At 37.2% G+C, this 23,948-nt stretch overlaps 3 protein-coding genes across 8 annotated transcripts; 1 reads left to right on the top strand and 2 right to left on the bottom strand.

Moving 5' to 3' along the window:
• Window positions 1-39: 39 nt before the first annotated feature.
• On the bottom strand, window positions 40-1,356 carry LOC124176680 (NHP2-like protein 1 homolog). Its single transcript, XM_046558255.1, has 2 exons — window positions 1,164-1,356; window positions 40-980 (listed from the first exon to the last, which is right to left on the bottom strand). Exons 1-2 carry the CDS (start codon window positions 1,164-1,166, stop codon window positions 600-602), a joined length of 384 nt encoding a protein of 127 aa, XP_046414211.1. The 5' UTR covers window positions 1,167-1,356; the 3' UTR covers window positions 40-599.
• Window positions 1,357-3,355: 1,999 nt separating this feature from the next.
• On the bottom strand, window positions 3,356-11,166 carry LOC124176672. 6 transcript variants are annotated; one of them, XM_046558248.1, is made up of 6 exons: window positions 10,540-11,166; window positions 8,973-9,044; window positions 6,066-6,282; window positions 5,064-5,884; window positions 4,220-4,389; window positions 3,356-4,006 (listed from the first exon to the last, which is right to left on the bottom strand). In XM_046558248.1, exons 3-6 carry the CDS (start codon window positions 6,265-6,267, stop codon window positions 3,964-3,966), a joined length of 1,236 nt encoding a protein of 411 aa, XP_046414204.1. In that variant the 5' UTR covers window positions 6,268-6,282; window positions 8,973-9,044; window positions 10,540-11,166; the 3' UTR covers window positions 3,356-3,963. The 6 variants fall into 6 exon arrangements, 5 of the variants coding, with proteins under 5 accessions (XP_046414204.1, XP_046414201.1, XP_046414202.1 ...); XM_046558245.1 differs by having other exon boundaries at window positions 3,603-4,006; window positions 4,220-4,376; window positions 10,540-11,146; XM_046558246.1 differs by lacking the exon at window positions 8,973-9,044 and having other exon boundaries at window positions 3,603-4,006; window positions 4,220-4,376; window positions 10,540-11,146.
• A 7,191-nt stretch (window positions 11,167-18,357) lies between these two features.
• On the top strand, window positions 18,358-20,657 carry LOC124176675 (gamma-glutamyl hydrolase-like). Its single transcript, XM_046558251.1, has 8 exons — window positions 18,358-18,644; window positions 18,795-18,918; window positions 19,140-19,190; window positions 19,269-19,343; window positions 19,437-19,591; window positions 19,855-19,961; window positions 20,042-20,270; window positions 20,382-20,657. The coding sequence occupies exons 1-8, from the start codon at window positions 18,527-18,529 to the stop codon at window positions 20,519-20,521; spliced, it is 999 nt and encodes a 332-aa protein (XP_046414207.1). The 5' UTR covers window positions 18,358-18,526; the 3' UTR covers window positions 20,522-20,657.
• The last annotated feature ends 3,291 nt before the right edge of the window (window positions 20,658-23,948 follow it).

Below are 23,948 nucleotides of genomic sequence, written 5' to 3' on the forward strand. Positions count from 1 at the left end.
TATGATTTCTGATACGTAGTTTTGAAATCCAAAATCATCTTATATTTGAACCAATACAGTATTTATTTAAAAATTACAACCAACCTTCATTGTTCTCATTTTCGTTTGCGACAACAGTTGCCATTAATTCTAGATGTTTCTTTTTCTTTGTAGTGAAATGCATGAATTATTCCAAGTTTGAAAAGTCATATTCATGAAAGGCCGAGCCATGAGCAAAGTTACTGATCACATGACTGGTAGAGCGACATTACAAAAAGAAAGGTAGTTAAAAGATTATGTTTTTTGTTACAAAGTTTCATTTATTTACTGACCTTCCGAATTCACAAAAATGTTTTGTAAATGGTTGCGGCAGATGGTATTGAAAGAAATGGGTATAATATTCAAATATTGGTAATAATACAATTATTTGTAGTTCTACAATATGTATGTTATACATATACATATGCATATAAATCAGTTTCATTTTCGTTGAAATAATTTCTGGTAGACTTCCTCGGACGAAGAAGCAAAACAGGATTGCGTAGAAAAATATGCGAATTTATTCCGCGGTGTTTTAATTTTTAGAATCAGGTACTCCCGGAGGTCTTTTATTACAGCCTTTACACTAATAGCCGTTCGATTTCTTGTTGGATAGCCAAAATCTGTGGCTTAAGCTGAGATCCTTCATTTACTGTTACCGAGCAAGCAACCACGGGTCTGGAAACTCCGCAAGCTCGTCCGAGTGCTTGCTTGCTACGAACAAAGACATAGGGAACATTCTTGTCTTCGCAGAGTAACGGAAGGTGGAGTAGGATCTCCAGAGGTTCTGCATCTGCAGCCATCACGATAAACTCTGATAGACCTCGATTAAGAGTCTTTGTAGCTTCGTTTGCTCCTTTGCGAAGCTGCTTGTAGTTCATTGCTTGTTGAACCAAATTCAAGATCTTTGCTGTCAGAGTAGCATCGGCCAGCGGGTATGCTTTCGGGTTCACCTGATCGGTCTGTAAAATATTCATTTATTAAATCAAACGCGGTTGTGGTCAATTCTATTCGCTCGTTTACAGCTCTTCGTACGGTTCACTGCGTGTCCACGTGCTAAACGACATAACCTCTTGTCGATAGCGCGTTGACTGTGTAATTTGTACTGGATGTAGTTAATTCGGTAGCACGTGACTGGGACTTACCATTTTTTAAATATATCTGTTACTGTGGAATGAAATGAGGTATCGAAATACCCGGTTATAACCTCTCGGCGATAAATTGTAGAAATCGCTTCACTGAGGAACCTGGAACTTTGCCGAACGTTGCCGCGTTTCTATTACGTATATTCGTCGTTGACTGAACTATGCATGCACAGGAAGTATTGGGAAATTTAAGCATAGAGTATCAGTCTACAGTGTGTTGCTTTCATCTGTAAAACATCGCGCCACTGCTCCCGCAGCATATCGCCGTCCTGAACTGAAACTACGCAGTGCACTCGTCTGCGGCATGCTACCTTTTGAATCGAAGCTTTTAAATGCCTTCTTAACCGGTTGAAACGAGTTTGAATCCCTGATTTGAATGGATAGTAAATGGACACGCGATTGATTTCCGTTTGTGCTTTCATAATGGTGTGAAATGAAGAAAAAAGTCTTAGTTGCAGATCTTGGAAAATATATAAAAAATATTGTAGTACTATCAAAATTGTAGTACTTTAGGAGATTTTTCGAGTGTATGAAAAACATGTAAAACGATATTTAATTTCACAAGATGCATGACAAAAATTTGTACCAATTCTTAATGAATTTCTAAAAAAAAAAACAAACGGACGCGTCAACGTTTGAATAATAAAATTTCTAACAAATTTTTACAGGACTGAAAAGAGATTTCTGATCGAACTAACCCCATATGGAATGTGCACAAGAACGTTATTCTCGAGGAGCTTTGACCTTGGTACACCGTATGTATGTACATTATTTTACCATAGTCTATGAATGAACTTCACTCCGACCACTCGTAGAGCTTCTTAAATTATTGAATTCTAAATGTACACGTATGTATGGACAATATCCGTCTGGTTCCCTATGGTTCAAGATAAAAAACGACGTGGGTGTATATGCATCAGTAAACACGGACTAAAGTTGAGAAAACCAGATAGCATTTTAGACTGTACTCAACAATCGTATTATATCGTGAAGAATACCCTCTTCAGTCTCTCTAGAACTTTTCACTTATACAAATTCGCATGCTCACAAATATTGACGGTTGAATGTACACTGAGGGTAAGAAATTCTTGAATCAACAAAATAGATATTGTTGGTGTCCATTAACTTCAATTTAGTATCCCTTATTTGGTTTAAATACGATGACTTCAATTCAACAATTTCGATTTAGTTAGTTTGTCAAAATGATTCAGTCAAGTGAATTCCTTGATTCAAAAAAAAGCCTTTCTCATCGCGATCGAGTGAAGTATTGACTCGAAGTGAACTTTTTCACGTGTTTCCGAAATTGAGTCAACTAAATACCAGTTCATATATTTGAAGTTTATGTATTGTTCCTCCAACTCGTATGTTTGCTGACAGAAAAAGTTAGATACTTCAAGTAAAATAAGTATATGAATCTAGCAAACAAAACATTTACATCAATAAATGCCACACTTTGTTGATCCAACCGGAGCTTATTTGGCGTAACTGGTTGAATCAGTTGCACTGATTTGTTTACGAGGTAAAAGGAAAACCACATGCTTCGAAACACGCAGACAATATGTTCATTGTTAACGTCAGTATACTAGTATTATAAGCGTAGTATTATAAGTAGCTTCAGAGATAGTTATAAAACCGGGTAGTCGGCCAAGAATTTGGTTACGGATAACCTAGGACAAATTAGATATCAAGTCTATAACAATTAAAGGGAACGTTATGCCACTATTCGACTCATCGAAATTGATATTGACGACGCGTAATTTAAAACTACTGAACATGTAAGGTTTATGTATGTATACTTCCTCATATTCGGCAATAATCTTTCGAGTGTGCCCTAGTACCCAATAAACAATGCCAGTATATAAAGCGTATGAAATTCGTCAAAAAAGAACGTTTTATTCTGTAGAATAAACGTGCAGCACCTACGTATTTTATTGCGAAGAATGTCCGCCGTGATTTCGGTTTATTAAACGTTTTTGGTGGACGTCTTACGATAGTTGTTCATATGCAAATTTTATACGTTTGAAACCAAACATTTATAAATCGTATCTCAATTTGTTGATAAAACGTATCGAAAATCCGTTATTTTAATATTTATGGTAATCGTCTAATATTTGGATATTGATGACTACTAAGAGACGTTTCGCAAGTACGTTTTAAAACTCAAATTATGAAGGAAATTTTTTCTATTAAAATGTGTTGACAATGTCCGTTTAACTAACGTGACAAAATGTTTTCTGTTAATGACGCTTTAATCTTTCATTATTTATGTCTAAACGAATATTATACAGTGTTAAAAAACGTTTTTAATTGGACCTCTAGACTTGAATACATAACGTATCTTGGATGTGTAATTGAAAGCGTATATAGTACACTGCTATAGAGGAAGATCATTTCACGTTAGCTAGAAACAAGTCTGGGTTGAGTTAGAAAGCGTACGAATTTAGTTTATATATGTGAATCGATTTTATTATATCTTTGTTAGAACGTTACACAAATATCTTATATCTATAAATACTCATTTATCAAAAAAAAAGGTACATCTTGTAGCTCATAGACACAGCTCAACCTACACTATACTTTCGTCTTCACGGTAGTTACAACTAACAGAAAACGCTAAGAATATTACACTTATATCAGAAATATTTATATGCCTGTATGATTTGTACTTTTATATGACTGTTTTTAAAATTAGTTGACGTTTACCACAGTTTCTTAGCCCTTCTTTCGTACATAGGTATGCCGTGATCGAGCTAGTTTTAACCAGTCTTTCACGGCACACGAAACACTGGTTTCGGTTGCATCACCAATTTCCTTCTTGCCAAGAAAGGTTTGTTTCACAGCCTCTGAGAAAAAATACATCAAAAGGAAGGTACAATATCACGATATTGATAACTGATAAGGAATAATTTCAATGTAAATTGTGATGAATCTCGAATATATTGGGAAAAAAGTTAACAGTTTGCATAATTTGAATAATAATGTGTGAATAATATTGTTTTCACACGATAAATCCAAGTAATAACTGTTTCTCGAAAATTTCATGAATTATTCATTACCGTAAACAGTTTCCATTGTCAATGTCTTTTGAAATGGGACTTTGTCCCTCCCTGCCCAATTGAATTGCATCGCTAATTCGTTTGTGAGTAGTGACCTCATTATAGCCAACACACATTGGCGACCGCTTGTCCCTCCAACAGAAGCCAGTTTCCCGGTCTGCAACAAAATACTAAAATGAATGAATGTCGAATTGAATTCAAAATATTCTTACTGTTATCAACATCGATAACAATTTTGACTAGTTGGAGATTGTCGATTCCTAATATTTTTTCAGCATTTTTTAACGTTAACCCTCTCGATCAGACCGAGACCGATTTCATGTTGAATGAAAATCTCTCACCATATTGATATTTCGATGGGTGAAAGCAGTTTACCTCAGGGTTTAGGAGTATCTATAAGGCCATCTGACCTTGCTTAATGGAACTATGCAGTTAGAACCCTGACCTTGCGACCGATACAGTTTTATGAAGCCTCAAAGTGCGTGTTGCGTAGAAGCAACATACGGTCCGAGAGGGTTAAAACGTTACGAACCGCAATTCTGTATGCCTGTAGTAATTTTCATTATTCCTTTGCAGTCAACACATACCGAGCGTATTCTTCAATGAGAGACAACCCCCTCCCTAGTGCTAAGCCAACTCAGGCACATGACGCGTACGTGAAGTTCGGTCGAGTGGAGACTAACATGGCCACTGGCATTCTATCCCCTCCCGGCCGAGCCTCATGTGCCTGTGTTGGTTTGCGCTAGGGAGGGGGTTGGCCCTCATTGAAGAATACGCTCGGTATTAGTACCTATCCGTATGTCATGACATACATATTTTGAATATGATTGCAAGGTCTACTCACTAAATAAGTTCGATGCTCTTCGGATTTCAGGATATTTTCGAGGTTGGAGAAGTCTTCCATGGAGTTAAGAGGAAGTTTTGGGAATTCGGCTGGTTTCTTTGTTACGTCGATGCTGACTTCCTTCTGTTTTGAGAAGATTTTACGTAGTAGCAGATGGTTTTGTTCAGTGTAGGATTTAATGTGTTCTAAATACTGCAGAGTTTTTTCTTCAAAGGTATTCTGTTCGCGTGATGTGGTCGGGGTTGAAGGTTCAAGTTGTGAAAAGGATCTTGATAAGTCATATTGCGTGGTAGACCTGATGATCCTACTAGAAATGTTTCTATTTGATGTTTCATATCCAGACAACTGATTCGGTGACTCATGGGAATTATCATTATACTGGTGCTGTACGATCTTGTGGGCCAAGTTTTTCTTTGGTGTCTGATTTTTGGTAGATCCTTTGGCTGAGTTAATGTAGCGAGTATTCTTATTACGGTTAGAAGTCGATTCATCGACTTCGGACGGTGGCAAATTCTCGTCAGCTGAAGAGGTGTAACCTAAACTACTTGAACTTTCACGAGAACGCTTCGTTTTTTTTTTTTTGTTACTAACGTGTCGATTTTTAGCCTTCTTCTTGTCGGTTTTGTGTTTACGTTTTTTCTTTTGCGGCTCAGGTTCGACATCATCACTGTTCGTAGCTTCATTCTCGTCCACGTCATTGGTAATATCTTGCTGAGGTATTACAGTGGATTTTTTAGCGATGTTGCGAATTATTCCGGATTCATCGGACGTGCCCAGCTCCAGTAGGCGCGCCATCGTTGCTTCGGTGTCGTGGTAGTCATCTGTTAGTTAATCAAGGAATATCAATCAATACCGAATGCTCATTGATTAGCAAAATTAATCACAAATGTACAATATGATCAAAATATATCGTCGTAACTCTTATCCAAGTGAAAATTAATATGATTGAAACATTCAATCCGTATACAATTGTAAAAAAAAGTTCTACGTTCCAATAATCACCTCCGGTATGCAGTACTTTGTGAATGGCAAACTTTGGCCATGTTTTTTCATAGGCAGCCTTTGATTTTACAAGTTTTGTAAAATGATCTTCAGTTTTTGTCCGTGGCCAGTAACATTGGGTGTTGTTTTCGACCAGCCAAAGAACTGGTACCAATGCGCATTCTCTATCTTCGCCAACCAAGAATTCAATCACCGCATACATAGTTCTGCAGCACGACTGAGTAAAAACATCGTTAAATGTATCATATTCTCTAGTCTGGTGTATAAATTTATATTTGATCAAAATTCAAGCACTTTTATTCCACTCTGAGCAAAAAGTGCCAGTTTAAAAGTTTTTAATTAGGACATCAACATAGGAATATGCAAGGTAGTATATAAGTTAAAAGATGAATCGATCATGAAACATTATGAAGATTTTGGGAACGCATGTCTAACCAATACTTGAACGTCAATGTGACGTACAAAACTATAATAAATCAGCTCAAAAGTGATGTTATGAACATATGGTAGAGTTGGGTATATTGGACTACTAGGTAAATTAGACTCGGCATATACGGTATATGGTAATAGGTATACGATAATGTTATTTTTTGCTAAACATCTCAATTGAAGCAAACTTTTAATATAAAAGAGATAATGAACCTACGATTCTCGGGAATGTGTGCGAGGTAGACATAGACATACTATACATGTCTTGAACGAATCCCTCTTCCTCGTACACATTGCCGAGAATCGTAGGTTCATCATCTGTTTTTTGTCGAGAGCTCGTTTCGTTGAGATGTTTAACAAAAAATAAAAATTTTATTTCATTTCGTGTAGTATCGGAGTTACTGCGAAACCATCTTTAAATGGAAGACAGACGAATTTATGTAATATATCATCGACGCGATAAGATTTCGCTACGTTGAAACTTCTTACGAAAAAAATCCCTAGTTTGGAAGATTTAATAGGTTTCTGATAAAGGTCTCGCTTGTACTTGAACGGAGTACCTATAATTCTATATTCTCCGGCAATGAAAAGGATTGATTTGATCACTAATATTTCTGTCCCACAAGCTACTACATTATCCGGCCTTTTTATTGATATTTTGAATTTTTTCGTTTCCAGAGCCTGACATTCACGAGAATTTCCAATAAATTTGGGTTTAGGAATAAATTTTTCCTGACAATTAGTTTTACGAATAGAACTTAGTTCTTCAAGTCGATTACTCAGCTGCTGCAGCGGCAAGCGTTTCGATCGAATAAGTCGTTTCAAATGGCCCAAATGATTTTCATACACAAAGCAACTGTATTCTTCTAATGGGCCAAATCGTTCTACGTCGTCTATGACATGCAGCAGCGAATGTACATTATATACGACAAAGTTTTGTCCGTATATCTTAGCACCTTGAGTAACGAATTTTTCGATCATATCTTGCGCGATGTTTCGAAAACGCGAGAACAAGGCTGTATTCGATAGAATATACACGGCGGCAGACAATAATAAAAAATGTTTGTACTTTTTTCGATCTAGCACATCCCGCATTACAACAGGGCCGGAATATAACAAGAAAAATCTAAATTCTGTCGCTTTCCATCGATGCAAATCCAAAAATCCACGGGGCTTTCGAGGAAACTCTGCCGGAACATATCGCGCCAATAGTTTCATTATACGTTCAATTTCTAACAAAATATCCTTAGACAATTTGCAATCACGTGAACCCTCGACCCAGTATTTAAGGAGCAACCTCTTCAAAATTCCCAGGTAGATTAAATGCATGGGATCTAAAGGAAATTGGGAGACTAGTCCCACGTAAAGATCTAAAAGAGGCGAACGTCCTTTAACGTGACGATCGTTTTCACTAGGTGCAACAAAATCACTATCTTTTCGCTTCTGGAATTCGGTGTCACATGGATAACACAGTTTACGGTTGAGATGAACTGCGCGAATCTTACACCTCTCGCAAGCATCCTTACCCGAATGTCCTAAACACATTTTCAACATAGATCTCGCGGGCGCGTCACACGCGAATAAACCAACTCTGACAAAGTATTTGGTGCCATTAAACTCAAAACCATTGGTGCTTAAACGTGACGTTTCTTTAATTAAATCTCGTAAATATGAAGATAGTGGCATCGGTTTACCCGTACCATAATAAACACCAATTACAAATGGGCTATCATCGATCATTGAAATACTGCGTCCCAAAATTGGCCAAAATGATGTTCCGCTACTTTTATAAACGGGAATCCCATCAATATTAAAATCAACTCGCAACGTATGTTCAGGTGACAGTCCTTTTTTGAGACCTGACTCGAGTTTTTGTCTCAAGCATTTCTCCAAACCGAAATAACACATTTCTCCGTTGTCTAAATTTAACGTTTCAATACGTCGTGACGTGTGAAGTAGAGTCCTAGCACTTAAGGGTAAGATAGGATGTGCTGGTTTCAATAATGCTAGCAATTGATCGATCGCGTTATGTGTGATGTTATTTGAAGATGCCCAGTCGCGCAAATTTTCAACAAAGTTCGTTTCATCATCTAAATGCACTTCATCGCTGACGGAACTTGAATTATCTTCAGAACTGTACAACGTAGCTTTGATGCTATCTATGTCACTTTCGATGTCTTTGAAATCTTTATTATCGCGGTTCGAATTAGAGTTTTCTTCATTCTGTTCATTACTTTGATGGATATGATCAACATCATAATCGCTATCTATAGAGTGCACATATTCTCCGATACAAGACACATGTTCATGACTAGCATCTTTTAATTGTGATTTCGTAAGGTGCTCGAGTGCACAATTATTGCCTGCAATACTCAGTAATACTTTACGAGTATTTATAGCTGTTTTGCGACGCAAATGTCGTTTACTCAGAACTTTTAAATCATGAGGCATGTTATAAAACTAAATAATAATACACACCAGACAAGAAATGATGTACGCTTTAACGTGCTTGCCTTATTTGTCGTAAATATCCGCACACCACTCTGAAAACTAAAAGTTAAATGAACCTAATGAACGTAGTACGTGAGTCAATACAGAAGATTCATAGCAATAAAGCTTTTACACGAGTTAGCGCAACAATTTATATAAAATTTTATTGAAAATTAAGTAATTTGATCAAAAATGCTGTTTCGTGTATATTTTCTTGGATTTGGGCTAAATAAATATTAAAAAGGCATTTGTAGCCGAACAATTTTGTAAACACGAATAAAAAACGTGGTCAGCTACCCATCGAACGTATATAATACGCAGGTAATGAGTAGTTTCATTCTATTGGATTTGACTCTGACATTTACCGATAAACGCATAGTATACTCATGATTTACGTTCAGTAGTAGGAATCGTGATATATTTCAGGACTAGATAGTACTGTTACTAATATTATTATTCTATAGTACTTATAGTTCTATGTATCGCTATTTATTGTTACTACAAATTAAACAAGATCGTAGTTTAACGTTGAACCAATTCTGGGCCGATGTCCTGCTTATATTCTAATACTTTTCGAATAGTATATCATGACGCCTACTACTGAACGTAAATCATGAGTATACTATACGTTTATCGGTAAAGATCAAAGTCAAATCCAATGGAATAAAATTACTTGTTACGAATTTCCTGCGTATTATATACGTTTGATGGGTAGATGACCACTATTTTTACCAGTGTTTACAAAATTATTCAGGTGCAAATCCCTTTTTAATATTTATTCAGCCCAAATCCAAGAAAATATACACAAAACAGAATTTTGGATCAAAATACATAATTTTTAATAAACCTCTATATAAGTTGTTGCACTAACTGGTGAAAAAGCTTTATTGCTACGGATCTTCTCTATTGTCTCTATTGTCTAACATGACCGTCTTCTTCTGATGGATAATAATTGTTATTTTCAATTGAAGGGAAAAGAAAATAAAAAATATTGTCAAAATAATATTTCTGTGATTTCGATGGCACAGAAATATTTACGTGGCTGTATTACTATACTTTGTTACTTTGGAAGATGCTACGAGTTCATATGTATGTTATAGATATGTTGAAACGGTATCTAAAAAAATAATAAACACGAAACCGATTTCAAACAATACAGAGCAAAAGTTACTAATAACCGCATGATCACATGGGATGATTATTAACATGAAGTTTTCCTCAAATTCGACAAGAACTAATATAATTAACCTATAATATACGTATCATAGTAAACTTAACACATATAAATAACGTTTAAAAACAGTTCAAAAATATTCATGAACGTTATATAATAAACAATAAACTATTCCATATTTTTATGGTACATCGTTTGGTTTAGAGAAAAAGACGCAGAACATTACACATAGTTTCTTTTGAAGAAAGAAAAGAAAGGAAAGAAAAAAATACAGAAGAGACAGAATTTGAGTTGCAAAACACATTATTTTTTCAACCAAGAATGCTCGATGTATTAAGACAAAATACCACCATATTTGGAAAAATATGTAGTTGTACTTACCAGCGTTATTTAATGACGAATTTGCTTCTTCCGTCTAGGCCGCAGATTAACAATAGCTTCTCACCTTTTTTGCTACACGATCACCGATCGATCCGAGCACCTCCGCATTCGGTTGACGAATAACGCCATAACCAGCGCCTGAGGCCAGTTGCAAGGGTGGGGATGAATATAGGCTCCCAGACAAAGACAAAGATAGAGGAGACGCAAGAGCGACAGAGAGATCGTGCCCAAAAGGGAATCAACTTTGCCATATATGCCCGTGTTATTCCGAGCTGTCCTTGTCTTACCACTCGCTATACTTACACTTACTGTATGAATGCGCGGTCCATGGGATAAGTTCTGTCTCTACATATAATTATTGCGCTCTTACTCTAGCTTGCAGCGTTACCGACGCTGACGCACCAGAGCAGGAGAATAATATATCAGTAGTGACACAATGTATAACGCACAGAACTCCGATAAAATAGCGCGAAAAATAAACGTACAAACGACGTTAAAAATGCGACAGGATATGATGAACGCTTGTTTTAGCAAGTACTCATACAAGATATTGAAGTCTTGACGTAATTCGTGCCAAATAATGAGATTTAATATATTATAATATGATAACCAATATTGTGAAATAATTATAAAAATGTACAATAAATTATTATTCTTGGTACGAAATTATTCACGTTTCGGACACTTCTTTATTCTCTTCCTTTTATTGGTTATATCTATGTTCCATGCACCGGTAAATGAATACAAGATCAGTGTTCAGCTTTAGTTACCACATAATATTGGCATCAAAATAACGGGTAATTAAAGTCCATTTTTCGGAAACTAATTATAAGATAATCAACTGATTTGGCCACCGCTTGGCATCAGGCGGTTCCGCATACATGAATACTAAAAGTGCGTTCATAATCTGAATATTGTACTCAACGTTGAATTTTCCTCAATCGTGTTGAAGTAAAACAAGTATGAACCCATTTGATCAAATATACATATTATACAATTCAATGTATCTTGAAAATAGTCCGATATTGAATAAATTTCATAAACGGTTATTGAACGTAGATCACAAGTAGCAGTAAAACGTGAACAATAATCGTTGAAAAAATACGTTCATCAAACGATGAATATATTTCTGTGCAATAGTGGAAAACCGCAATAATTAAGCGCTTAATTGGGGTTGCTGGTAGTTGTATGATGAATGTACAATATATATATATATATATATATATATATATATATATATTAGGGTGTGTCGAAAATGAACTTTTTTTTTTCTTCGCTCCTACCACTCAAAACTTTAGGTTTTGACATTAAAGAGGTCCTCGTTCAAGGAGGGCGCTGTAGCTTGAAGTTTAGAAGTCGCTCAACGAGGATTTAGGTTTCCCATCTAATTAACACGTAAAAAATATTGTTTTTCGTTCAAAATGATGTCAGGCATCCAAAAAATTGGCGATTTCTGTGCTTCTTGGCTTATTTGAAAGCATGACTCATCCCCTAAACGATGATAGGTCGTTTTTCGACTTACCTTGTACCAATTTTTTTTACGCCACTTTTCGACCACAATAGTCACTTTTTCAAGTTTACAAAGTCTCCAATGTATCAATGAGTTCAAAATGAATTGCTACAAGTATTGATTCTTGATTCGAATATAAATAACCAATTCCAAAAATTAGTGAAACATACAAAATTTCTCAAAATAAACATGGTTTTTTGAATAAAATTGAAGATACGGAATTTACCAATTTTTAGAATTGGTTATTTATATTCGAATCAAGAATCAATACTTGTAGCAATTCATTTTGGACTCATTGATACCTTGGAGACTTTGTAAACTTGAAAAAGTGACTATTGTGGTCGAAAAGTGGCGTAAAAAAAAATTGGAACAAGGTAAGTCGAAAAACGACCTATCATCGTTTAGGGGATGAGTCATGCTTTCAAATAAGCCAAGAAATACAGACATCGCCAATTTTATGGTTGCCTGACATCATTTTGAACGAAAAACAATATTTTTTACGTGTTAATTAGATGGGAAACCTAAATCCTCGTTGAGCGACTTCTAAACTTCAAGCTACAGCGCCCTCCTTGAACGAGGACCTCTTTAATGTCAAAACCTAAAGTTTTGAGTGGTAGGAGCGAAGAAAAAAAAAAAGTTCATTTTCGACACACCCTAATATATATATATATAGATGTTGTAGACACCAAGATTGAAAATGAATTTCATAAACGTCTATCACGCGTAGATCAGAAATACCAATAAAACGTACATTATAATAGTCGAAGATATACGTTCATAAAACAATCAATATACTGCTGTGCAATGGTGAATAGGAAGTATGATAAACGTCTAATTAAAGTTGCTGGCAGTTGTGTCATGAATGAATATTATATGTTGTGATTACCAAAATCATAAACGAATTTCGTGAACGTTAATAGCTCGTAATTTGTAAATTCAAATGAAACGATTCTGATAAAACGTTGAAAGATGGAGTACCAACATCGTTAAACATATAAGTTTTAAACGATTTTCGTACGAATAATGAACAAATATACTATACGTTGCTTTTGCTATAATAATACGTATTTTAAACTTCTGTATAATGAAATACGCATAATAAACAGAGTAATCATACGAATAATATCCATCCGAAATATTACAGTATATGTGATACGGTTGAATTTTATACTTATACCATTATTAAACGACTTCGACGTTTCATATACGAAATTTATACTGGTGTGTGTTTATTGGGTAATGTCAAATTATCAAGTAAATTCCATAAAATTTAGAGTCAACAAAATTATAAAAAACATCATTCGAAGAATACATTTTGTGCATTTGAATAATTCTAATGTTCAGTCAATTCAATTTTTGTAACAACAAATTTTATTACTTCAACCATTGAACTCTTGACTCAACAAAACATGAATTTGACTCAACAAGCTCAATTTGTTTTGATTTCATATTTTTAAAACAAAACGATTAAGGTGCGTTCCATCACATTTTTAGTCATTACAATCGCAGATTTTTTTCATTCAAAATTCACATTATTCCAAGGAACTCACGCTGTGATACATCATACATGATATTAAAGTCATACATCATCATACATAGTATTAAAGTTCGAAACCAAAGTTTGGATGTCGGATGTTCGGATGTTCAGAAAGTGACGTCATCCAAAATTTTTTTTTTCTTGACGTCATCAATCTATATAGATGAATATCAGCTAGCCGAATTCCTCAGTCTGGAAACAACCGCGCAATAGAGCGGACGTACGAAAATTGCGCTCCGGAAATTTCGAGTACCGGGTTCTCAACCTCCTGGATCTTGCGCTCCGGGTCCGCTTCCTGGAGTCACTCGACTTCCATTACAAGCGCTCCGTGGTTCCTGCGCTCCAGGTCCGCTACCTGGTGCAATTCGACTTCATGGACAAGTGGTTCGTAGTTTCTGCGCTCCAGGTACGCTATCTGGTGAAACTCGTTTTCCAGGACAAGCGCTCCGTAGTTTCTATGCTCCAGGTCCGCTACCTGGTGAAAATCGACTTCCAGGACAAGCGCTCCGTAGTTTCTACGCTCCAGGTCCGCTACCTGGAGAAACTTGACTTCAGGGACAAGCGCTCCGTAGTTTCTGCGCTCCAGGTCGACTACCTGGTGAAACTCGACTTCCAGAACAAGCGCTCCGTAGTTCTGGCTATCCAGGTCCTTGACCTGGTGACTTTTGACCTTCAGGAATAATTTTCTGTAGTTCTGGCTGTCCAGGTCCTCCATCTGGTGGATTTTGACATCCAGGAAAAGAGCTCCGTAGTTCTGGCTGTCCAAGTTCTTGACCTGGTGACTTGACTAAGCGCTGCGTAGGTTCTCCGCTCCAGGTCCGCTTCCTGGTGAAACTCGACTTCAGGGACAAGTGCTTCGTGGTTTTGGCTGTCCAGGTCTTTGACCTGATGACTTTTGACCTTCTGGACTAATTTTCAAGTTTACAAGTTTGATTATTGAAAACGTCATGTTTTGTACAATCGAACCAATATGCATGCTTCAGATAACATTTTGAATCGGAAAAAAACCTAACGACCAGGATCAACAAATTGAAATTGGTGAGTGGTTGGCATTGTATACATAGGAATACATGATAATAACGTTGTTCTATTAGAGCTAAAATTGATGTGCGTCGTGTTTCAAATCTGTTAGGACTTAGGTGATTGTTCTGTGATATTTTTTGACGAAATTTATTGTCATAAAATCACAATACGTTATACTTACATGCATGTATAAACGTGATTTGTAGGATTATATAGAAAAAATCTTACGGGCAGATTCGGTTTGCGTCACATGCACAAAAACAGTGTTTATTCTGTATACTGTGAAGCAGATACCAGAATTTTTTGGGGAGTCATCGTGCCCCAGTCTCCCCTACAACTATATCATCTGGTAAAACACTGACAACGAGTAAGCGAGCGCACAAGCACAAAAACCAATTACACTAGGCATCCGACCCCGAGCGAGCTTTAGCGAGCGAGTGTTTTAATACTAGTAATGAATAAATAGATAGCACGATCATTCAAAAGCTTGATTCAATTCTATATTAATTTGTCAAAAGTATTTCGTCCGACAAAAGTATTATCTTGAATGAAGCAAGTATTGTGTTCGCCGCTTTTGACTACAGCATTTGTTGTTAGTTGAATCAAACGAATATCACTTGACTCAATTAACTCTTTCCCTCCGTGTACTCATCATATCTTACCGTGGAATTTATAAAAATTATTTCACTTTCCATGTCCTCGAAAATACCCTATAGATTCAAATAACCTGTAGGATGGTGTTAATTTTTTCTCTGCGAGGCCCCACCGTTTTATTTCATAGTCACAATGAACAATTTTCATCTGCACCATTAAATCAATTTTATGTATTGTCCTACAATTTGGACAATTAAGATTTCGCTACAGAATTGCGCAAACTCCAAAGCAAAGTAAATATTATGCTGAACTTCTTGCATCGATATCGGTTCTTTCCAAAGCTCTATCAATCAACGCACCCTCTGTCTGTATGAGTTTTCATTTTCGAGTAAGGATCACATGTGCTTTTTGGTGTGCGAAAAGTCTCTCTTTCCGCTACGTCTATCGGTAGATCTCGTAGCTTAGCTCTCTGCAATTTAGCAGCCACGCTGTAGGCGGTTCTAAAATAAGTGAAATTAAATCACTGACTGCAAGTCACCTGACACACCAAATACCCATGCACATATATGATATGTGCATAAGAAACACTTTCGAACTTACGGCAAGGGTTTTGGCTCGAATACTCGCTCCAGAACGTACGCTTGAGACTCCGTCATACTCAGGATGCCGAGCGAGAGGTCGGAGGCATCAGAACTCGATGAAATCGATCTTGAAGGATCTTTATGATTTATCGTTTCCGGACTGACCAGGGTCTGACCTTATCGCATAAAAGGCGTGGTTGAAACATCGAAATATACGCGAAAGTACGAAAGGTCTGGTAATGAAATCCTTTTCAATCGCATACTATCGCTTTGAATTCCTGCGTCTATCATCGGGGTTATTTTGAACCGGAGAAAGGATGTCGTTTCGGTTTCCAAACCGCTATGATCGTAGGTAGATTCGTTTAGGGACTCCGTTATCCCCGGTGGATAATTCTCGGGGTACCGGGCTCCACCGGGTCCCATAGGATGGGAAAGACGGATGAATCTATCCTCGGAGAACGCTTCACTCCAGGTCTGATAATGCCCGGGTATTTTGTCCGGTAGGATCATGCTATTACGACCAACTTCCAAGGGGCTTGATTCGAACGCTAATTTCTTTATTGAATTATTCTGTAGATTCTGCCGGTGAGCTGATACAGCTGTGGCCATAGACGCAGAGATTTTTGAGAGCCACTTTTTATGCTCATTAATTTGCCACTCCTCCGGTACGGGCGGCTTTTTGCCAGCGGCGATCATTGATATTATCGTATCAGCTGTTGGACCTTTTGCCATCGTTTGTAGCGGCTCTGGACGCGGTGGCTGAAACGTATATGATATTTCATAGTGTGCAGTAAGAATGTTGAAATGGTATGTACATTGCTGTATTGAGTAAAAATGTTCACACCTCTAGAGGTTTAAGTTTGTTTTTCAAACGAAAGTTCACGCTGATAAATTTATTATACAGCTTACGAATAGATGTGGCATAATTATTTTTTGGGTTTCCTTTATTCCAATAAAGAGGTTTTGTATAAAACCTATCTGTATAACCAGTTATAGTACATGACAGGAAATTGGCATTGGATGTACACATGAGGATATTAATTCAGAGAGGGTTAGTTATTTTACGTTGGCGACGAAGATTCAGCTTGCAGTGCAAGTGTCAACCGGCCGCTACGTCCCAATCTGCGGTACCAACGTAAAATAACTAGCCGTCTCTGAATTAATATCCACACGTGTACATTGTATTTCAAATGGAAAATAAGGAGAACAAAGTGAACGAAATACCGAATGAAATTTTTCTCACAATCAGTGCAAATAAAGGCATTTTGAGTCAATGTTTTGATTTTAAAGTGAAAGGGTTAAACGCACCCGCGGTATCGAAGAGGGAGGCTTCGTCGGCCGTCGACGACACTGGAGACGAGCGGCGTCGGCATAAATAGACAAACCAGCGATGGGTCCAACGGCGCCCTCGTCCCTCGTCGCCCCGAAGGCTGGCATAGGGCGACTGTTTCGTCGAGACGTTAAAACGGTGCAGGTTCTCGTTACGTACTGCTTTCTTGGGGTTGATTGTGAATTGAGGGCTGCTGGATGTGACGGGTTTTCACGGTACGTGCTCGGCACAGCGTTCGGGTAATTGGCGCCGGCACGAACGATCTCCATCCGAGCAGCATCTTTCCTCGCAGTAACAATTTTCGGAGACGAGTGGTCGGCGAATGGCATGGTTATATAAGCTGACGGAGGTTTCCCCGACGGAACAGGTTTTTTATAGCTTTCGGAAGATTCTGTAGCAGTGCTCTTGCAAGTCGGTTTTCATCTTTGTCCGACTCCATGGTTTTCGCACGTTTCTAACTTTTCACGGATCACGATCATTCGTATCTTCACGTCTAACTACATTTTTTCGTTTTATTATTTCCTTCTTGCCAGCTGATTTTTCCGCATGCCGTTCAATCGTTCCTCTTTTCTTTGAACGTTACGATAACGGATAATAAACGCCATCGGCTGATGGACAATTGAACGAGGGATAAAATGGGGGTGAAAATTATACTTTAGAACTTTATGAAGATTGAATTACGCATTATAGTGACACAAATCAAGGGTCTAATAATGTATTTGTACATACATCGCTTACTGCAAAAAATTCATTATTTATATTCTTGGATTATTCTTAAAAAACGAATCTCTACGACATTGCGGGATGAAGTCAATTGCAGTTCCGCTACTCTTTTTCTAAATTGATCTGCCATTACAGACGTTTTAATGAAATCATTGACAACAATTTAGTGTGCTCAGCTTGGCCAACTGTAGTTTCAAGTATCTATACACAAGTGGCTTCTACGAATAGCATTGATAAACTGTATTTGAGGTACTTCCTGTACCGCATTACTATCTACATACGCATAGATAACGCGTTGTTTGTCTTCCTTCGTGGAAAGGATTGAATTATATTTTACAGGCAGTTACATGTCGGTGGTATTAAAGCTGTTCGTAGATAAGTGTTACGAGTCAGTTACAGACTGCAGTCCGTTGATGTGTGTGAATAATAGTGGATTTAAATTGATGATAAGTCGTACAAAGAACGTTTACCGTCCGCTCGAGCTAGGCAAACGTTATCTCTGCCAGCGACAAGAGTTCGTTGTTTTGGAATCTAATCTTACTTGCAAAAACGTCTTAAGCGTGTGTCGATAACCCGCGCTGACGCTAGAGAGCAATTTGTTAACTACCGAGTTTGCGTGAACGGTTCTAATCCGACTCTACAAATACCGGTAAAGTATGGATATCGAGTTTAGTAGTTGACCTGGCACAATGAAATCAGCACTCTGCTTATTGCTCGGTCTATTGGCTCTGTGTTTGCATATTTCTGATGCTATATCTCTCTCTGTAGTTGAACGGACAGATTATTTGAACGATCGACCGATCATCGGTGAGTATGACAAGTAATAGTGGGGAAAAGAAAATAGTGGAAAAAAATGAAATCAGAGACTTCTAGTGTACATTACTGAATCGCTGTGTATAATGATGTCTATTTATCAACTGGTTGCATATCTCTAATCACGTTGCATCGTTTATCAAGGGATTTTGACGCAGGAAATCAGCTACTCGCTTAACCTGAAGTATCCGAACCAGTACGAAAGTTATATCGCTGCATCTTACGTGAAATTTGTCGAAGGTGCCGGAGCTTTAGCCGTGCCAATATGGTAAGAGTTATTTCGTAGCGTAATAACGAACATAACTGGATGCTCTAGAAGCGCATGTGCCTGTGTATCTGTGTGTGTCACGATCGTGAAGCGCGAACAGCGGTTGTAAAAAAGTCAATTAACATGTGGCCGATTTTTGCGCGAAATGTTGCCCACACAACGTATATTTAATTACCAGCCAAATGCCTACATAAAGCGTACATTAATTCTCTGTTTGACAGGATCGGCAAAGACGAGTCTTACTACGAAGACATTCTCAGCAAAGTAAATGGGTGAGAAATGGAACGATATTTAACGCTACCTTTCCACGTGACCCGGATTCTCTAACGCAAATCTTGGTTAATTTTCAGCGTTCTTTGGCCAGGTGGTAGCTCGTATTTTAACGTGAGCGATGGATATGCCGAAGCTGGAGCGATTATTTACACGTAATTATACGACCACACTGCCATCATCTGACGTAAACGTCAAGTGAAGGTGTAAAATGATAATTTCTTGATTTAATTTTCCACGCCATGCAGTATCGCTACAAGACTCAACAATCAGGGCGACTATTTTCCAATTTGGGGTACGTGTTTGGGCTTCGAATTGATGACTTATGTAGCGGCCGGTGGTATCGAGCATCGAACCGATTGTTCAAGTAACAAACAGGCCTTGCCTCTGGAATTCGTATCGGGTGAGTGAAATCCGTGAGCACCTAATTCACGCGTCGAAATCTATTTTTGGTCATTAGGGTAAACCGTGATTTTTCTGATAAGTATTTACTGACTACTATTTGTTCACGATAATTGTGAAATCATGAATCAGAGTACAAGTTTGAGGAATTGAAGTTAAGTAGATATCGATCGTGATACAAGAGACTGATTTTAATCTGATATCGTGCGTTTTTTGTGATACCAGTTTTGATATAGAAATTTTACTGTCGTAATTTATCAACAGATTTCAAATCTAGCCGGATGTTCGAAAATGCTTCGGAAAAAGTAATTGATATTTTATCAACTTACGACGTAACGGCAAACTTCCACCAGTACTGCGTCACTCGAGATGTTAGTATGCAATGTTTTTCTACAAATTGTAACTTACTGGCTGTAACTTACTTTTAAAATTTTTGCAATACGTTCTACAGGACTTGAAGAAAGTCAATCTTACTTCGGTGTTCAGGGTAATGTCGGTTAATCACGATTGGAACGGGCTTGAGTTCATATCCAGTATTGAGCACGTCGAGCTGCCTTTTTACGGGATACAATTTCACCCTGAGAAAAATTTGTACGAATGGGTAGCTAATAAGAATATCCCGCACAATCCAGAGGCTTCACTCGCGAGTCAATACTTCGCCAATTTCTTCGTTAACGAGGGTAAGGAGATGAAATTTTGTTCAACTGTCTTGGACTTGTAAAAAATCTAATTGTTTCTAGAAATTTAAACGTACATGGACTTTTTTCTTTCAATGCATTTATTATTTTCAGCGAGGAAAAATTCACACTCCTTTCCCAACGGCGCTGACTTGGACGAACTGATATACAACTATCAGATCACTTTCACTGGGCGAAAGAATTCTTCGTTTATGCAGACTTATATGTTCACGAATCTGACGACAACAGATTGAATCACCGTCAGTATGATTTTCGAAATAGAAAGAACTTTAATTAATATGTTAAAATGATATTATGTTCGCAACTGAAGAAATGGATTTTTGGTGAAATGGACGGAGAAATATAGCTGGTGGAGTAATTCAAAAAGAAGTAAGTTTTTTCATTGATGTTGGATGTAAGAGTCTTCACAATTTATCTATTACTGCCAGAGGTAAATTTTCAGTTTTATCTCATTTCCGCAATTTTCTTAAAGTATGACTCACTCAATGCTGTTCGGTGGGATACGATCAAAGGAAAATTCGGAGTATCAGGATTTTCTTGAATTTGATTAATTTTTAAAATGATCGTTTGGTTCGAAAAGTGTTTGAAACAATCGCTACTGAACGTGTATCTTTCAGTTTGAGTCCTGAACAAAATACAAAGTGTTTGCTCAAAGTTTAGTACGCGTATATAAAATAAAAGTTGCGTAAAGTGGGTGGTGACGATTTTATTCCGGAGTTTTTTCGCGACGTAAAATCTATTGACCACTCGACTGTGCAATCGTGCTTAAAAACGTGACTCGTTCCCGAAGAAATAATGTAATAATAATAACAATAACTACAATAACGATAGCGATATTCATTTCAAAGCATTAAAAACAACGCACCCTGCACCGAATGATTGTATACGTGAACTTACCTACCACACACACAAATCGTACCCAACACACAAGTCTGGGCAAACTTTTCCATCACGGAAAACGTGACGCACTTACAAAGCTTACCAGGTGTTCCCAAACTTGACTAATTGCTTCTAACAAGTTGATATTTCTCTCACGCCGGTAGTTCAATGGGTTTTTAAAATCCGCGAATATTCCAAGTCTCTTGTATATGGAAAATTCATACCTTTCATTACACCGTAAGCAAAGCTTTATCCAGCTTACTTCGTGATTAAATGATTAAAGTTCAGATTTCCTGCGTTATTCAAATGTATTACGTACATTAAATCGTGTTTACGGGAGCAGAAACAGGGAAGAAGTGCGTCACGGGGGATGAAGCGGTTCCGATTTGCGTGGAAAAAAAAACAGTTCCTAAGCTTTTAATTAAGGTAATCAAAAATCTGATTAATTAAATCCATCCAAGTCCGGCTTCTTACTCGGTGTGGGAAGCAGCTGTGAGCTCGTGTTGCGCGCTATATTTTCTTCGGCACGTCAGAAAGCCGTATTTTAATTTGCTTCAGAAATTGTTCTCAACTGTCGAGAAAATCATTTAAAACGTGTCAGAGTGGATTCATCTGTGAAAGCGTAAGTACCATCCGTTGTGAGGAGATCGTAGTTACGCGATGATACGAATAAGAACTTTAACTACATTTCAGTGTATCAGTAAATTTGTTTTTCATTTTTTTTTTTTTTTTTTACCTTCTTGATGAGCAAAATTCACATTCGTTGTCTTTTATATATCCATGTGAATATTGAGTGTAATATTGAAAAAAAAGATATATATCTTTTGCGATTAGATATTTTAAAACGATGATGCAGGAACAAAAAGCATTATTTTTCCCTAACGATGTTGGATCGATCATTTCTCGAAACGGTGTAAAACATCGATGAAAGGTGAAGTCGGTAATAAAATACAGTTGAAGTAAGGAAATTGTTTTTTTTTTTAATTGAATCGTTATCAAGTACATGAAAAAAATTCAATTACCTCAGATATTTTGTTAATAAGTTGAAACTTCTACGTGAATACCCATTGCGATCAAGATACCAGAACCAAGTATAAAAAAAGAAAAACAATCTGTGATTTTGGATTTTCGAGGCTCAAGTGTCAGACGCTGATTGACTCCTAATTATAGCGTTCAACAGTTGCAGCTTTTGATGGTACAAAATTGCAGAGTGGGAAGGCCTTGATTTACGTTAGTACGAGGTACGTATGAAAACGTAAAAACAAGGGGAATATAAATAATAAAAACGAGGCAATTCAAAGAATTCTTGGAGTTTCATTTCCATCGTCTGAATTGTTCTTGTACGGTCTCATTTTATTTTATCCGCACCCGCCGCAAGCTGTTTTCAGTCTTCTCGATTCCGTTTTACCCTGGTTTTATATTTTTTCTTTTCCTTACATCAATTTTCAAAATATTCAATTCGATATTGAATTATGATTTACATTCACATTGCGTAGGCGATGCTTGATTTCTGTGTATTTCATAGGACAGTTCCTCGGTCTTCTATTGTTCAAATCGTTTCCCTGTTTTTTTTTTTTTTTCAATAATAAATATAAACTCTCTCTTCTACCAACCAAAGATAAATTGGCAAGATCGAATTTGCCCTTCGCCTTTCGGGTATTGGATCCTGTTTTTTCAGTATAAATTACGGTAAATCGTTTAACGGGACGGATACATTCGATACTAAAACTTCTCCTCTGAGTGGGCGAAAAAACTTGAAACTATAATAAATTGACGTGTGTCAAAGCGGTGAAATGAAAAATTGCGAAAAACTGAGGTATTTGTAGTCTTAAAATTTCTTCAAAAGCGTTTTTTACACAACAAGCCAATAAGTATTTGTAGCTCGTAATTGGATCTATGTAATCTGATTTAAACCGAAGATAAATATTTGCTAATGACAATTTGTAATCGAGATCAAGCAAGGCAGGGAACAAAGCTTTAATTGATTCCAGTGATGCCTTTTCGAGAATTACTCTTTCTCTAATTAGCGATATACTTCCATTTCAAATAAAATTATATATATATATATATATATATATATATATAAATCAGTCGTTAGGTAATTGGAAGGAAAACCGTGCCCATTGCGTACGAGTCCTATAATTTGACGTCAAAGATGAATAGAGCAGCCCTTAGCAAGTCACGCGCTGAAATCATACCCCATAACAACGTTCACGTGATTCGGGAGAAAATCTGATTCACAATCACGTGTCACCTAGTCACGTTATTAACTGTAGTGTATTTGAAAATGCGATTTGAGCTCTACTGTACCAACATTCCTCGAGTCAGTCACGTGCTATCTACCACGCTGGATACACATTCCGCGCTCCAACGTATGTGTAATATCGTACTCGAGCCAACATCATTTGTATTAATAAAGTATAATTTATCTAACAAGCGTATTGTTGAACAATGTCCACCTCAACTGTATCTCGAAATCCTTTCGCACTGTACGTGCTTGACAAATTGTCATGAAATAACTTGGCACGCATCTTATTACATCGTCTAACGGTTGTACCGGCAAATTCACCGCATCGGATAATTGTTTCAGATTGAGTTTCAATAAAATGTCTGATCTATTATTGTCCGATCGAAAATAATCACCCTCCACAATCTCCCGATTTTATTTTTATATCTTTAGTCATTGATCCTCTGCGTCGCAATTTGACTGAAACTTAATATACGGCCTGATTAGATTTGACGGTGAACGTCGGAGAAATCGTGCGGTGGATATCGTATTTA

This window comes from Neodiprion fabricii, chromosome 2 (assembly GCF_021155785.1).
Source record: "Neodiprion fabricii isolate iyNeoFabr1 chromosome 2, iyNeoFabr1.1, whole genome shotgun sequence".
Classification (NCBI taxonomy): Eukaryota; Metazoa; Arthropoda; class Insecta; order Hymenoptera; family Diprionidae; genus Neodiprion; species Neodiprion fabricii.